This window comes from Gallinula chloropus, assembly GCF_964237585.1.
Source record: "Gallinula chloropus genome assembly, chromosome: 4".
NCBI lineage: Eukaryota > Metazoa > Chordata > Aves > Gruiformes > Rallidae > Gallinula > Gallinula chloropus.
Window position 1 is genome coordinate 5,070,097 of NC_140088.1, and position 17,751 is coordinate 5,087,847.

Genomic DNA, 17,751 nt, shown 5'->3' on the forward strand with positions numbered 1-17,751 from the left:
GTTCCTTATGCACTGCCTTGCATCCTCCCCACCACCCCATCACCTTTCCAAATGCTGACTCTTTGGAGATGTCTCATCACTCCCATTTTAACAGCCTTTCCCAGCTTTTTCCTGCCTTCTGCCTCCCAGTAACAAGATGCTCTCCTGTGCAGAGCCCAACCCAATACACTTCAGTTTCTTAATGCCCACTCCAAGTTATGCCTCAGCTTTATGGAAGCAACACCAGCAGCCCTTGGGGAAAGGCTGCCTGAGGGTTTTCCCAAAAAACAGTTCACTCATAGTGATGTAACTGCAGTGCCAGCAATGTTTCCAGCACTCCAACTCTTACCCACTGGAAAGGAGCTGGCATCTGCCAGTAATATCAAGACCTTAGAGGCTTGCAGGACTGTTCTGACCTGGCACCACGTCAGGACCCCATTCTTTCTACAGCCAGGGGAGATGAACAAGCAGCAGCTTCCCCTCTCTTCTCCCCTGACACACACTAATGCTGATATAAAAGCTAAGAGAGGCTGAAGGTATCTCTGTGTTAGCTGGGGAGGGTGACTCAGTTGCACTCATGCTGCTGCAGATGTCTTAAATCTTGGCAAACACAACTTCTGACTCGAGTAGGAAAAACTTTCCCCATTTTAAAGCCAGAATAGTTTAAAAAAAAAAAGTTTCATTGCATAGTTCACTCCCTGACTAACAGTCACCATCTTACATCAAGCTGGAGACTGACCTGAGACTAACACAGAGGAACAGAATAAATGCACAGACAGCCTTTCCACGTTGTTTGTGACTGCCAGAAAGGAATTAGCCCAGGGTGGTCAGATTCTAAACATGGTCTTCATACTGAGAGGCCTCCTCTCTCCTGTAGGGCTTATTTATGCCTATTAGAAGAGATCCTTTCCCCTTTCTTTTCCCTGGAGGGTAAGTGTGAACTGAGCAGATGACACAATCCAACTTTAGGCACAGCCTGACTGACAGTTTTTTCTATCTCCACTTTCTGAGAGGACATCATGTACTATGAAAAACAAACACACACAAACCAGCAGCTGCAATGCAAACCAGCAGAGCTTAAGCATGCTCTTGAGGGGGGCTACTTCTAGAAGACTACTGCACTGAGAAGGGAGAAGAGGTTTCAACAACTCCAAAGACCACTAGAACCCTTGGCAGGTACAAATCTGCTCACTCTAATCTCTCTCTTCCACCTGTCTGTTTATCCACCACTGAACAGCAGAACTTCTAGCACTGTTCTGTAACTTTCCCCCTGAGGAGCTTCTGCAGGAAGCTGGCAGGAAGTGAGGACACAACTGCCTGCAGACTAGCTGCCTACAGCATATCCTATTACCCAGCCAGGCATAGACCACAACAGCCTTTCTGCTGAAGAGAAAAATCCTTTTCCATATGGCAATTCAGCATCGGGAACAGATTCAACAGATCACCCTGCCCCTCAGAGAAACAAAGGCTTCTGAAGAGAAGCAAGTAACAAACCCAGTGTGAAAGGGCAGATGGCAAAGGATGATGTTCTCCAGCCCTTCTTCCTTCCATGTGCCTGATAGGGTCTGCCAAGGAGGCTGACGCAGCCTGCACATCCCCATGCTCCACATGACCTGCACTGGGATGCCTGGCAGTCCCACCCTGGCCTTGGGAAAGGACTTCCCCTCAGGGCTGCAGCTTGCACTCACACACAGCTCTGTATTCTTCTTAGGCAAATACTTTGTTACTTGCAATGAACTAATCTAATTGACTGGAAAAAAAAAACCCCAACATAAGGGACTTCCCTGACCAGAACACAGCCAAAGACTTGGAGAACAGCAGTGAGTGCACACTGTCCTCTCTGTGCTTGCCTGGCTTGCATTCCCCCCCCACACACACTCGCTTGTAACCGCTGCTGAAGATGACTGGGGTAGGTAGGACTCCTGCTCTGGGGCAGCACAGCTGTCCTTATGTTCCCCTAAAACAACTCGGGCCAGTTGCTGCAGTGACAGAGTGCAGACAGGGAAGGAGAAGTGTGTCTAACAGTGACAATGAATCACAGAATCACAGGGCTGGAAAAGACCTTTGAAGATCATCAAGTCCAACAATTCCCATCCTAAGCTAAACCATATCCCTAAGTACCTCATCTACCCTTTTTTTGAGCACATCCAGGGAAGGTGACTCAGCCCCCTCCCTGTTCCAGGCCCTGACAACTCTTTCAGTAAGCAATTTTTTCTAATACCCAATCTAAACCTGCCCTGGGGCAGCTTCTTGCCATTTCCCCTTGTCCCATCTCCTGTCACCTGGCTGAAGAGACCATCGCCCACCTCTCTACAACCTCCCTTCAGGTAGTTGTAGGTGAACTGCACCAAAGAAAGGCCAGGACTTACCATAAGAGATCATAAGCAGCAAGAAGTTGACATTGCTGAGCAGCCGGCGGATCGACTGCACGTAGGAATACTCTGCTGTTGGTCTGGACTGGATCAAGGCCTGAGCTCGGCTCGGAGGGTGTGGGGGCTTCTCCTTGAAGACTGAAACCAGACACAAAATATTTGTAATCCTGCAGTCAGGGAGCTCGAGCAGACACTGTAGTAGAGCCATTTGAGAAACAGCAGAGTAAAACCAAGTCTACAAAACACACCGTTGTCCTTCGGCTTCAATCTCCAGCTTATTCAGGAACAGGAGAGAACAGGCTCTCTCCAACAATAACTCCTGCCACTGGAGAAACACCTTGTCTTCAATTAGCTTTTAGTTTAGGCAGTGCCCAGTAGTGACAAGAGTTCTCAGCAGTGATAATGCCTTTGTCTCCAGGAGGATGGCCAGCTTGCTGCAGAAGTGTTGTGTAGAGTTACAAATGCACAAGCAGAATGAGAAGAGCCAGCTGGCAAGGGTGGCCTTGTGCCCTACTGTGCAATGGCCCAGGCCAGGGTTTATTTCAGACCTGGTAATGCTTAGGCTGGCCAAGCTATCTGCTGTCCCTAACTAGCATTAAAGTAGCATCCAGAAATCCTGGTCACAGGTGACACTGCTGTGCCAGGTGCTGGACAGACAAGGTACAGAAATGTCTATTCCCTGCCACTGATTCTTTTAAATCTACATCTCATTCAGCCACCAGGCAACATGAGCAATCTGGCAAGAGGATCCTACAAAACACAGATTACTTGCAATTCAGCAGACAAGCTCTGCTCTCCAGTGAGCATGCTCATTTTTCATGCTAAAGATCTAGCTTCCACTTCACACAGTAAACAGGGGAGCTGCACCTCTGGTGTCCTGCTACTGCCCTTAATCCTTATTCTCTCCACTCATAACTGGCTAACTTTTCTTTTCCTCCTGGGAACAGCTTGTTCCTGTGATGCCATATAACCTGATTCAGGTCCAAGACATAACCCAAGGCCCAGCACACTGTTTGCAAGCAAGATGACTGTGAACATTGGAAGATTTCTGCTTGCTTTTAAAGGGCTTATTCGTGACAGGGTTTCATTATGCAGGCAATCCAAGGATGAAATGAAAGATTCTGCAGGCTTGCTCACAACCTCTTACACTCCCTTCTACAGGCACTGTTCATGAAGGGTTTGAAGCATCAAGATATGGTATTGCATAACCACACACAGGCTGATCTTCTCAGTCCCCCTTGGTTTCTTGTGCACATTCCCACCTCCTTACCTATGACGACCAGGATAAATAGAGCTGTTGCCACGCCTGCAGTCATGAAGAACATGATGCTGATGTGGTGGGCCAGCTTCTCCACATCTGTCACACTGGGAACCAGAACTGGAGGGACCAGAAAGCCCACAGCGATGCCAAGCTGAGCAAGAGAGAGAAGGGACACAAGGGAGGTGACATGGAACAACAGCCAGGTAAGGGCTCAACTGAGCCCAATCCACTTTCACAACCAAGGTGAACATCTCCTGTACCACCCAACAATTAAGAGACAAAAGCCAGCTACTTGTTGCAGTTAGGCCAGAAGGGGCCACTGCACTCACAGCTCTGAGGATATTCAAGGCAAGGTTTTACAACAGAATTGAACAGCATGAATACCTGCCTCCATCAAAGGGGAGGCCTTGTTTTCCCTGTCCTCCCCCATGCACATTATGCTCCTGTCCACACATTCATCCCACTCCTTATCTTGCACTTGCTCTGGTGCTGGCCTGATCACCTGGCAATCCAATGTGGCCCTTTAAAAATGACAGAAAACAAGACCCTCACAGCCCACCAATTCTTTGCTGGTTTAATGAGTTGAGCCAACTTGTCTGGCTGAAAATAAGTGCAAGGGCTGGGACAGACACCAGCCCACTCCTAAGTGGAGATACGAATCTGGCTCAGCCACTCTGACACTGTTTCCTAATGAGCCTCCTCCCAAGACAAGGCTCACCCTATGACCATTAGAACAACCTAGAAAACCATCAAGGTTGAGAGTGAAGGAAGTGCTGTGGCATGTATCCTAAACATTGAGGCTGGGAGATGGAGCTTAGCAACTGCCCCTGGATAAAATGCTTGGCTCTCAAAGGCTGCAAGAAGAAAACCCTGCAGCTCTGGCCCCCCATGGCCAGCTGAGAAGCTTCTGCAGTGGCAGTACACACTTCAGTGAGAACATCAGAGGGTTTAACTCCACAGCTGCTTCTCCAGGACAGTGACAAGGGGGCTGTGGCAGCTTTGCCACACTGGTAAGCAGGACTAACAGTGGCACAGACCTTCAGTGACAGCCTCAAATAGGAGAGAGAAGAAATAGCTGCCTTGGTACTTAGGAGCACGCTCCTTTCTTCATGAAGTGGAAGCCGAAGTGCACTCAGCACTTTCTTGAGTACTCTGAACACAAGAGGAGCTTCAGTAGCCACTTCCCTCCTTCCTGTTAAACTGTAGCTGTGTTTCAATCACCCTTTGGTTCCCAAGCACTTTGTGTTTACCTTCCCAACCCTCACAGCCCTCAGACACCAGGGAAAGCACCATGCTCAAGCTGAGCTCTTGCTCTCCAAGTCCTGCATGCTCACCCCTGCTTGGGGCCAAAGCAATTTCTTGTTTAGCAACACCCTCATTTTTGGTATCTGCTGATTGAGGCTGATGTTTCCTGTCGTGGGCAGTAACAAGGAACACACACAAGAGCCTCCAATAGATGGAAGGACTGAGAAAGCACCCAAGGGAGATGCCAGCTGGCCATGCAGCCATTCCCAATCTTGCTTGAAACACATTTCCCCCTTTATTTTGCAGGCTGTACTGTTTGCCCAGAAAGAGGAAAGCATCATCAGTCCCAGAACAGTGCTCACTGAGCCAGAGCTGACTAGCAGCACAAAAAAAAATCCCACCCAGAGTGGTTATTCATGCTACACCAATACAGCCTCTATAGAGCCACTGTCCTCATCACACTAAGGGAGGAGGCAGGAGGATGCAAAACATGGAAATGAGGATACAGTCAACTGCATTTACTGTTTCCTTATGGGAAACATTATATCTGTAGGAATCAAGTAACACCACTATGACCCACTGTACCAGGATAAGGGACTGGAGACGAGACTGTTTATGCCTCACTGGCAATCAAGTGGCATCACTGGACAACTGTCACCCTGCAGAAGGATTCTGCAGCACTTCTGATATCCTTGTAGTCCCTGGAAAAGGGTCAGTTACTCTACAGATACAGAAGGCAAGGACTAAGAAAGGCAAGGGCTATGCTGCCCACAGACCACAGCCAAGCACATCAGCATAGAGCAGAACAACCCAGCAGCCCTGTAACCCAGGGCTGTCTTGCTGCTGTCTAGCAAAACCCCCTTGTGCTTTCTGTGTGCTTCCTTGCTCATATCTTCATGTTTCTGGGATGCCAATGGACTCCTTTTGGAAGACCCACTCCCTGGCCAGGATCAAGGTCACAGAGCAAATACATTTCAAGTGCCATATCTGCGATTTGGGATAAAAATCAACTTGTGTCATCCAGCCCTGGAAAACTCTCCCCAAACTTTCCCACCCCCCTTCTCCAGCTGGTGGATTTTTGAGACAGAAAGAATGCTTATGTTTCAAACAGAGCTATCTGCTAGACTCAGGCACCCTATTTAGCTTACAAACAAGTAATTTTTAACCATGTCTGGCCAAACTTCTGTGTCAAACACTGCCTGCCTTCCACTGGGACCTGGAATAGCCTGGGTCAGGATCAGCAGCAGGCATCGGTGCTGAGGTCATTCTTGATGCTGGGACATCTCAGGGTACTGGTGGAAAGAGTCACCAAGAGATTACAGATATGCCCTATCAGTTCAGTGCACTGTCAGGAATGGGAACATTCAGGAGCTGGTTAAATGGGCCAAAACCAAACACAGGCTGTGCTGTCCCAGAAGGCAAGTCAAGGACTGAAAGTTTAAGAGGAAGCTTAAAAGGCCATGAAGAGGTTTAAACTTTCCTAACACCCACACAGCACAGGCAGCCTCTGACACAGGACTAAACTTGCCAGAGCTCAACTGTGTTCAGACAAGGCCTAGACCCAGCTTCTCATCACGGTGAGTCACACTGTCCACTGATCCCTGAGGTTCACCAACTACCAGTGAGCTCAACTAGCAGCTGGTGTAGAGGCTTCAAGCTCTGACCCTCATTAAATTGCATCCCTCCCCTTTCTCCTGCACAAGGAAAACAGCCCAGAGCTGCACAAAAAAAGGAAACTGCACCACACAGAGATGCTCAGAGAGATCAGTGCTAGAGGGCAGAAGCCTGGTTGTCTCCACAGGGTGTTTGTTTTGCTCTGCTTGTGGCCAAAGTGCAGGCCTGTGGCTCCCACATGTCTGCTCAGCACAGGGCACAGCCACACTGGGCTTCACTCCTATCTCCTTAGTACTCCCAAAGTTTAAGCTTCAAGAAAGAGACTCTCAAAATTGCCCCTGTCCATTCAGGTGAAGAGTTTGGCCAATTGTTCAGAAATCCTTTCCCAGGAAGTCATTACTTGCCCAATGGGACACAGACTTACTCAGCTTTCTTGGACCCTGCTGTTGTCTCTTCAGATGACTTGAACAATTTTGTCCTCTCTTTTCTCCTCCAAAAAAAAGAACCACTTGATCCATTAAGAGTCTTTTAAAACTTTGAGAAGGTCTAGGTGGTAAAAAGGGGAAAAAAAAATATCCCAGCAATCCTAACAATAGGAGCTACATTTTATATTTCAGAACAATTAGTAAATTATGGAACAGTTATTAATCCTGTGAAGATGAGGCCCTTGACTTGATTAAAACTGAAGATTTCCTGGAGGATATGTACAGACCCTGGGTTATTCATAGCATTTAAATTTAAAGATGCCTTAGGAAGGGAAAAAATAATGTTTCTCCCTTCTCCATGACTTTCCCCATCAGAGCTGGTAAAATAAGGCAATGTAGATACAAGGGTAGTTCTGCAACAGTCTGTGCTACCCTTCTTAGCCAGACCATCAGTCATCAGGGTTCATTGCACGGTCTTTATCACCAACATACAAATGAGAATCTCAACCTTTGTACAGGCAGGAAGGTCTACAAGACCTATATAGATAGGGTCTAGTGGCCACAATTCAGCACATCATTCAGTGTCCCCACACCCAACCCTTACAACACTATCCTGGGTCTCAGAGAATCTCTCCCCAAGAACCAGGCTGCTGGCACTTTATTTTAAGAAGTCTTTGGGGTAAGTTTTAAACAGAATACCAGGGAAACAACAACAACAACTACAGCAGAGTGCACTGTTCAGATGACTTAATCTTTAAAGGCCAATAAAGGATAGAAGGAATATATTTCCTACCTGAATTTTGCCAAGGACCAGTCCCAACATCACATTTAAGCATATACAAGAACGGGCAATAAAGCCAAGACGAAGTGGCTAATAAAGATGGTGTCAAACTTCCATTGGAAGTTTTGGAATGGAAAATAGGATTACCTGTTTCTATAGTCAGAGTCTGCAGAAGGCAGATAATCAGTGCAATATCAGCATAAAAATGGGAAATGAATGAGAGATGGAAGAGTGGGCGTCCACCTTCAAGAAGACTAAGAGTCAGCAGCAGGAAGAGAATTCTCTATGAAATTCTCTAAGCAAGCACAAATATGGACAGAGGAGACCACCAAACCCAGAAGGTCAATTAAAGTGTTAAAAGATGGAAAGAGAGAGATGCTGCAAAGGCAGAAAAAAATACAACAGTGAGAAACTTCAACAATGCCCTTGCAGGCTAAACAAGCATCATGACAGGGATGATGCAGAGACTGCATTTTTGGATTCCATAAATACTCTTTTCTGAAGAGAACCTGTAAGAGGCAGCACAATTTGTGATTTAGACCTAGAGCAGCACAGTGTGACCACGATCAATATTACAGAATGGTTCTGCACTGCACTCAAATTCAGCTTCCTTGCAGCAATGACAGGAAAAAACCCTCATCCAACAGCATCCAGAGCACTACAGCAATATTTAACTCACAAGAGGGAGCTGCCTGAAAGGAAAGCATCTTGTTAAAGGGAAATTAAAATGAAAAGCCAGAGAAATTAAATGCATGCAAGCAGCATTAAGACTGTGTGAAGACACAGCATTGGGGGTTTCGTGTCTGCCTGGAGAACATGAGCAGAATTTTTTAGAACAGAATAAAGGAACTACACCAGAGTTAAAAAAACCCCACAAACACCAACACACACACACACAAAAACCCCAGCCACTACTGTCACCTGGCTCAAAAACTGGATGTTATTCCTTCAAGCAAATTAAAAAAAAACCCATGAAGCTGGACCAAGCTGAAGTAAAACTATAATTAGGCCCAAAAAAAGCTGTGGAACAACTTTACAAACTGAGTCAAAACTCTTCCAACACAGCAAAATCAGGAAGCCTGCCAGAAAGTCTGTGAGACCAAAAGATGAACACCATGGAAGGAGAACATATAAAAAAGAGGAGGAACTCAATGAAGTCTTGCACCAGCATTCATGACAGGATATTTATGGGAGGTTTCCATGTCAACAGAACCCCTTCACGTGGGAAAAAAATGAAGCATTATCAGTGGGAGATCATGATCTGTTTATGTCAGCTGGTTTCCTCTACAAGGCATCAGGACCAGATGGTATTTATCCAGGAGTTCAAAGAAAACCCACCCTACTTGCAGGCAAACACACCAAACTGCTAAGGCTGGAGGAAAGGATGTGACTTCTAAGAGCCCCTGGGAACCCCAAGGCCAGCAGCCTGCTGGTGTGGCCAAAGAGGCAGAAACTGTAGCAAGGAAGAGATTGAAGTTTACATGCTGGTAAACATGAATACAATAGGTTTTTCAGGTACTAAAGATTACAGTGCAACCTCAGCAGGTTCCCAAGTCAAGGCTACAGAGAGTTATGAGGATACAATTCTTTTTCACTGTCTTTTCCTTATCACTAACTGGCCTGGCTGCCTGCCCTAGGGCAGATGCTCCTCTGTTCTGATACATTGTACCTTTCCAAAGGAAAGGCTTTTGGGGGAAAAACCAAAATAAAAACCTCCCAGAGGAGTGACTTTTAACAGGGTCCACACTAATCTTGATCTAGGTATCAATCTTTCACACACACCTCCACCACAGATCAGCCTGGAGAACAGAAACAGGAGACTCTCTACCCACTGCAGACCTCTCTTTAGGAGACATTGTGAAACTCTATCAAATTCAGTGTTTTAAAGCATGAATAAAACCAGTGTCTTACCCATGCCAAAGACTTCCCTCCTGGCAGCCCTACCCTGAGCCACCCACACAGTGTCACTGCCAGAACCCTTGAGGGTCACACCAACCCAGTTCTCTTCCATTTCAAATGATTGCTTCTTCCACTGCCTCCAAAAGCAGGGTAGCAGGAAGGATTTGTGTGACTGCTGGGAAGATGCAGTACCAGGCTTGAACTATTTACCTAAAAATCCACAGCACTACCTCTAATCCTCAACATCCATATTAACCAAGGAACATGGAGAGGAGGAACCTGCTGGAAAACCAGAGGGACAACCATGCTGTGGGGAGAAAATGACTGATACTTCAGTTGCTTTAACAAGTCAGCCTTGCTGTGGGTACTGATGTATGTGTTTTCTGACAGATGTGCTTAAGCCTGTAGGGCTTCAGATGTGCAGGGTGTTCTTCTCTAAACACAATATTAGAAATAGGTTTGGCCTTTGGGATTTATTTGGTTGTTTTTTGGGGGGGTGTTAATCATTATGCTTTATTCTAATTCAAGTGGTTTCAGATACCAAGAGCTTAAAACCAAATGATATTTCTCAAATGGATGATTTCCAGCTCACAAGGCCAATGGTATCCTGGGCTCCATCAGCAGAGGGGTGGCAGCAGGGACAGGGAGGGGATTGTCCCTCTCTACTCTGCCCTCCTGAGGCCCCAGCTGGAGTCCTGTGTCCAGGTCTGGGGCCCCCAATACAAGAAGGATGTGGAACTGTTGGAGAGGGGTCAGAGGAGCCACAAAGATGATCAGAGGGCTGGAGCAGCTCCCCTACAAAGAGAGGCTGGGGGAGCTGGGCTGGTTCAGCCTGGAGAAGAGAAGGCTGGGGGGGGACCTCATTGCAGCCTTCCAGTGCCTGAAGGGAACATACAAACAGGAGGGGAATCAACTTTTTAAAAGGGTAGACAATGGCAGGACAAGGGGGAGTGGATTAAAACTAAAGGAAGGAAGGGTTAGATTAGATATTAGGGGGAAGTTTGTTACAGAGAGAGTGGTGGTTTCCGCACTAGAATCAGGACATTTCACAAGAGCAGATAAAACTTCTGACCCTACAATTCCTATATTGCAATCTGCAGTGAGCAGCCACCCCCTCTGTTCTCACACCCTGTGACTCCTACTGCACATCAGCTTCCCAATCCTTTGTTGTGAGCACAGGTCTCAGCTGCCTTTCTATACAAAAGGCTACAGTAGCACTGAAAATACTCAAGTGAAGAGCTGTGTAAAGCAGAAGCTGCCAGTTCCTACTCAGTGTAGGAACCCACTTTATGAATTGCTGTACAGACTCTGCTTCTTCCACACCACTGAGAGCAAAACTAAAAAGTCTGTTGAAATCCAGGTAGTTAGAAAGTCAACACACATAAATGTTTGCAAACCACAGCTTAGTCATCTTTCTTTCAGTGTTTTAAGCCCCAGAAAGGACCCAAATTGTGAAAGGAAAAATTGTATATCCAGGCCTTGTGAGGAGATAAGATAGGGCTTAGGCTCATTTTCTACTCTCCCACTGACACGAGAGATAATGTGTTCTCAAACTGCACTTGCACAACCAAAACTCTTCTGGAAGCAAAGCAAACTCCCTTCCTCATAACACTTCTGCTTCTGTGTCATCATCTCATACTGCTTAATAGGATGTAATGCCATGTGATGAAGACTACTTCTCTATGCAAGTAATTCAGTGCCCCTGAGCCTCGAATGCACCTTCCCCCAGTTTACTGGGACAGAAACACAATGCAGCAAAACAAGAACAGTAGATAAGACAATAAAGTAGAAAAGGGGTTTCAGCTCTGGCATCTACCTCAGCTGCTGCAGGAATCCTCAGTTGGGACATAATGTTTTGGTCAACGACCTATCACAGTCACCTAACATAGCCATCCCAGAGGCATCCTGCAGGGCAAGTGCTGAGGGATGCCACAGGGCAGCCCCTCCCAGAAAAAAACACTGTAGTCATTCATTTAACTCCCACAGAACATAATCCAAAAGCCAACTGCTTCTGTGAGGGAGAAGGGGAGGGTGCCTTTGGTGTGTGGTTGGAAAGGGAGCACCAGATGAAATGGGCAGAAAAAGTTCATTTCAGGCTCCAGTGTCCATTTAGAGAAACTTAGGCATTCCTGGGAAAGCCACGTTGCTATTTGGTCAGCACACCCTCCCACACTGAGTACAGGATGCCAGAGAGCTGGCCACATAGTGTGCTCCTTGTAATCCAAGTGCTCTGATCCACCCTGCCTTCATTTACAGGGGGAGAAAGGAGCCAGGCTGGAGAACGTCAACCATTAACTACGTGACTGCCAGTTCCTCTTGGCACCTTGCTGAAAGCTTCTCTATTGTAACAGCTAAAACCCTGGGAGACAGAGGGCCAAGCTACAGGGGGATGTGAGGCAGACCACTGCCTTCCCCTAACAGGGATTAAATCTCATCTGAAGAGCTGGGGAGCCTACAACAGGGGCAGAACAGCCAAAGAGATCTAGAAGTGCACTCGAAGACAGGAATTCCATGGGATGTGCTCCATTTCCACAACACTTCTAAGACCTTCAGATGCTGCTTTCCCTGAAGGCTGAAAGGTGAACAGAACAGAGTTAGCAGTGAGGCATCAAACAGCAGCACACACTCTGCACAGCTAGCACTGCAGGCTCACCTGTGCAAAAGCAATGGCCATTGGGATGTTGCTGGCTCTATTATTTGGCAACACCCACCCCACCCACTTACCCCCTCCCTTTCATTCAGAACAAGAAGAAAGGGCATACCAGAAGAGAGCATTCACCTGAATTTCCTTCACAGCTAATCATTCAGCTTGCCCTAGACCAGCACTCCCAGCAGTCTGCAGATAGCAACCAAAAGCTCTCCTTCAGGCCAATTCTGTTACAGAAGCCCTAAATCTCTAAAGTTATATGCCAGATGCATCAGGCAAGCACAGCAACAGACCCCACTTGGACATCAGGAAAGTGTTGTATCATGCCCAAAGGCAGAGATCAAGATGAAGTTTTCTTTCTTCCCAAACCATATCAACACCTTTTATCAACCTGTGCTAAAAAATTAAGAGGCAAAATTAAAGCAGAAAAATCATCATCTAGTATACCTGTATCCTTACCTGAAGCCCATCAGCTTCTTGTTTCTCTTCAGCAGAAGGGCAAGAGCTAATAACAAGGTCTAATTCAATCAAAAAAGGTAACAATACCAGTACCAAAGCAATACAAATGACAAACATAAATGTTCCTCCATTGCCCCTTTGCAACACAGCCACACACTTCTCTTCTTGCTGCCCATGTCCCAGTGAGATACACCTAAAACCCCTGTACCTAAAGAAGCATGGCCCCAGCCCAGCAGTTCAGCACACACCTTGGCAGCTGAAGCAGAGAGGTGGTACCTGACCACCAGGCTCCAGCTTACAAATCCCAAAAAGCCATGAGAATTGAGCTCATTACCTAAATATCCCCACCACTGTGTTAGTTCTGTTATGCCACAGCACTGTCTCCTCACCCTCAAAAGACATCTGAGTAAGTATGTTAAGGGAAGGGAGGTAGATATCCAGCACTGAGTGTCTCCATAAGTAACAGCTAATGGCATAGCATGCACACTGACAGCTGTATTTCAGAGGAGAAGCATGGCAGACAAATTCCTCCCAATATTTTAACACATCTGAATGTCATTAGTGAACTCTCCAAAAGACTTCTGCTTCCTTACCCCAGAACTTTAGCCTGAGGAAAAGTCCCCACATAAATTTTCCTAGCCTTTGAAGCAGTGAGATGCTACATGTATTTTAGTAACACGAAGATTTTAATGCTAAATGTATTCAACATAACAAGTAAACCTCATACTAAACCTCCCCGTACACACAGATGCAGGGACAAGGAAAAAGAATGGGAAAACCTCTGCATCACCCTGGTAAAATGGAGTAAAATGTGAAAAACAGCAGTGGGTAAACAAGAGAATGTGATCATCTGCTCCACAGCCATCCACACTCTTCTCCTGAGCAGCTCTTGGGCCTTGATTCAAGAGTGCTCAATGTAACCATTCTTCACTGTTCAGATACCACAGACAACATATGACCAGAAACAAGCAAGGCCGGTTTGATACTCTGCTAGGGTTTGTTTGCTTTTTAAAAGGTATTTCACACCCAGCCTGGCTGATTCAATGATTTACTGTTCAAGGCTAACTTTGAACCTGAAGGTTGCCATCACTCAACAAGCAGCAGCGGCATCGTCGGATGAACCACAGGCAGGGTTCTGCTCAGGACAGCTCGCCAAGTGCTGCCTAAGGCTGAGAGGGTAGGAGCAGAAAGAGGGCAGAGGTATGGAACAGAGAATCACAGAATCCCAGGGGTTGGAAGGGACCTCCAGAGATCATTGGGTCCAACCCCTTGCCAAAGCAGCTCCCTAGGACAGGTCACACATGTCAGCATCCAGACAGGTCTGGAATCTCTCCAGAGATGGGGACTCCACACCCCCTGAGCAGCCTGTCCCAGGGCTCCCTCACCCTTACCATGAAGAAGTCCTTTCACACACTGTTGCAGTACTCCCTGAGCAGGGACACTGCCCTGCTTTTCCATGTAGCTGGAGGCAATTCTTGATGGAGGGGGACATCAGTGCTTGGTACTCAGTAATCATAACAATAAATCATGACAGAGTTTTCCCCCATGAGGACCTGGAACCAAGTGACACAGCAAGGAAAGGAAAGCCATATGGTTGTAGAGGAATAAGCATAGGGAGTAATTTGCTCTACTGGCACACTGTAATTATAAACTCACTGCATTATACCCTTTGCTAACACTCCCTAAAACACAGTCTTTAACTGGAGAGTCAGGAAAAAAAGGATGCCTCTGTTTCTTTCCCCTGCCCAGCATCATGAGTAAAAAAATTAGCTACTTTTCATTCACTGTGATTACACCCTCTGGGACCCTTGACTCAGGGAATGAATAGGTCCTTCCCAGGGAGGACACCCTGCCTTTAGTCCTTGCCATTTCTGACTTCTCAGATTCTCTAAAAGGAAAGCCTGGGCTTACAAAGCCAAGGCTATAAACTGAACTGAGGTCTCATTGACATGTCAGTTCAACCCCCAGAACAGCACGGAGCACCAAAAGCATAGTTAAAGTTTGCTTTTCACAACTGTTAAACTAACCAGGTCCTTTTAGGACAATGAGTATACCACACGTGCATATAGCACAGGCTGAAAACCTCATGGTTTGGAATTCTTATGCACACTGTTGAGTAACTCCACCTGAATAATTAGAAAAAAAAAGTCTGACAACAAAATGCACAGTTACTTATTTACCCCTAAATAAGCAGAGTACTCATGCCAACTTAAATGCCTTCCACTCTAAAGATCCATTTTGAACCCATAAATACCAGCTCACTGTCCTGGGTGATAAGAGCAAAGAAGAAAGCTTAGATTGTCTCAGAGAAAGGTAAGTATGTTTTCTCTTTCCAAATGATGAAATCCAGAATTTCCATAATCCTCTAGCACTGCCCCCCCCCCCCCCGCCCCCAAACTTCAGTTCCTCAAATACCATTGCTGAGCATTCACCTCTTTTTGCCTCAACAGTATCTAAATAAATACAGAAACCCAGGAATGTAGGGAAAGGAGACCTCAAATCACTGCACACAAAGTTATCTGAGAGAGAACCTTGCATTAGAAACTACCAGAATTGTGAACCATTCAAATCTGAATTAGCAGCCACCCACAGGCTACATCAGAGATGACCCAGGGTGATGCAGAGAGTAGGGGACTACACAGCATCTCAAAGCAAGGGGCACAGGTCCAGCCTAGCAGCTAATACCAGGTTCTGCTTCCCTCTTCTTCATGTCAGCATTGCAGAGCCAGACTCCCTTCTCTTGCACCCATTGCATCAGGACTGGCCTATCTGATTCATGCAACAGAGATGACAGTGTGTTTAGGTGCAAAGGTCAAGAAGCTCTTTCCCCGACCCTTTCAAAGCTGTGGTAAAAAACGATCTCCTTTGAGCACTAGCTGACTACAGGAAAACACCACCTTGAGCAAGTGCAGGTCACTGGCCTCCCTGACACTCCTTGAACGAAGAGTGCTCAGGGAATCTTACCTCAGCCTCGCCTGAGGGAAGGTTTGTTGCTTTTCAAAGCAACTGCCTGTGGAAAGTCTATACCCACTTTTAAGTATGAAAGTGCTAAAGTCCTTTTCCTCCAGGGCTCAGCCACAAGTACCGTTTTCCGTAGTCAGTTTATCTCCTTTGTCCCATCTAGCTGTCAGCAGGAACTGGGTATTGCAGTGTCAAGTCCAGATGCAACTGCGGATCTGAGGTCTGCAGGACACTGCCTAAAGCACCTTTCTCAGCACTACACATTCCCCTCCAGCCCATCCGTGGTGCTACTGAATCACACCCCCGGACTTAAGATTTACAGACACAGGAGTAAGAGGGGACTGGAGACGACCCTGAGTCCAAACAACCCTCAAAGCCAGAATCATACCCAACTCCTGTGCTGCCCACAGTTTTGCAGACTTAGGTCCCACTTGCCTCTGTCAACCTCACTCCAGCTGAGTCCCTCCAGGCACCAGCTGCATGTCCCAGGGGGGATTTCACACAAGTGCCTCTTACCCCTGCTGCCGCCCTCCAGGCCCTGCACATCTCTTCCCCCTCCTTGACATGTCCCAGTCTCCATTCAGGCAGATGGCAGCCCAGCCCAGGTGCCTGGCTGGCCAAGGGCAGCCACCCATTACCTGGTTCCCAAAGACAGCGATGGAGCAAGCAGTGGAGACCTCACGGGAGCTGAACCAAACAGAGGCGATGCGTGAGGGCATGCCCAGGATGAAGACCTGGGCCAGGGAGCAGATGACCTGCCCCAGGACGGTGACAGGGAAGAGGTATGGCTTAAGGCTGCCCAGCTTCACCCAGGCGCCCAGGGCGTTGAGGGCTGAGCCAGCCAGGGCGATGAAGCGCAGGCCCCTCTTGTCCAGCAGCCAGGCGACAGGGAAGAGCAGAGGGATGTAGGTGAGCATGTAGCTCATGGAGAGCCAGTCGATGGCGAAGGTGCTCACATCGTAGAAGCGCACGAAGACGTTGCTGATGCTGCTGTACTGGATCCACTGGAAGGCGTTGCACAGGGAGTAGCTGCTGAAGAGCAGCACTATGGCCCAGCGGCGCCGGGACAGCCGCACCTCGGCAGTGACAGCAGCGGCCTCACCCGCTGCCGCCAGCTCCGGCGCCCCGGCAGGCTCCTGCTGCACCATGCCGGCAGCGCCTGCCTGCCTACCCGCTTGTCCGTCCGTCCCCTCGCCGGCTCGGCTCCCCAGCGGCACCCACCTGGCTGGGAAATCCCACCCAGTCACCCTCACCACGCTCACTGGCTACTGCTGAGCGAAAAAGAAGCCGCCGCCCCCGCTTGGCCCGGCGCTCCCCGCCCTCCGCCCCGCCCCGCCGCGGGGGCGGGAAGGCCCCGTTCTCGTTGCCCGGGTGGGCCTCGCCCGGCTACCTGCAGAATGGCTACTCCCCGCCATTTGCAGGCCCCGCCGGGGAAGGGCCCGGTGCGGCAGAGCCCTCGGTCACCGGTGTATAAACCGGAGCGATGAGCAGGACGTGGGCTGACCCAGAAGCGCGTCTGGCTGGAGGCTGCGTGCGTCTGGCCAGGCAGCCACGCCAGGGTGGGCTGACCCTGAGGATGAACCAGTTTTCGCTTTCATTTGGCTTGGCTCGCCCTGGGGTTTTGTTTCCTTCAGACGTGGCACGCTACAAAGTGAAAACACTCAGTGAAGTCAAAATTAAAACCACCTTGACGTGACCGGAGCAAAAAACAAGCCGAGAGTGATGCCTGTTTTCATCCTGGTGGGGAGATTACAGTTAATGACTCAGCTCTTGTTTTCCCATTCCTTCAGCACGATTCCTGCCTGGAGGTTACTGATGATCTACAGTTCGTTTAATTAGCATCGTTGTCTTCTGAATTGTACAAACATTACCCAGCTTTAAGACATGGTTGCGTGTTGCTGCTGTCGTTCCAGCTCTCTTCCAGCATGAAACACGTGTCTCTACGTTCACTTGGAACAATGGGGGTGGTGGCCTGCCTTTGGGATGTTGTAGTCCCAAAGCAAAGGCTTGAGTCACAAAAGGGAAGGTTTTGTGCCTCGTATTTACTTTGTGGAACGCTGTCAGAGGTCGCTGGTGCTGTCCTCTGACTTACCCACGTGACTGCTGTC

At 48.0% G+C, this 17,751-nt stretch overlaps 1 protein-coding gene across 1 annotated transcript in view; it reads right to left on the minus strand.

Moving 5' to 3' along the window:
• FLVCR2 (FLVCR choline and putative heme transporter 2) overlaps positions 1 to 16,791 on the minus strand; it is a gene marked incomplete at both ends in the record, with an annotated part of 31,695 nt that extends 14,904 nt beyond the window's left edge. The window contains 3 exons of the mRNA XM_084263086.1: positions 2,349 to 2,489; positions 3,622 to 3,763; positions 16,282 to 16,791. Of these exons, the coding sequence (XP_084119212.1) occupies positions 2,349 to 2,489; positions 3,622 to 3,763; positions 16,282 to 16,791 (793 nt within the window). The remainder of the gene's footprint in view (positions 1 to 2,348; positions 2,490 to 3,621; positions 3,764 to 16,281) is intronic.
• Between the last annotated feature and the right edge of the window lie 960 nt (positions 16,792 to 17,751).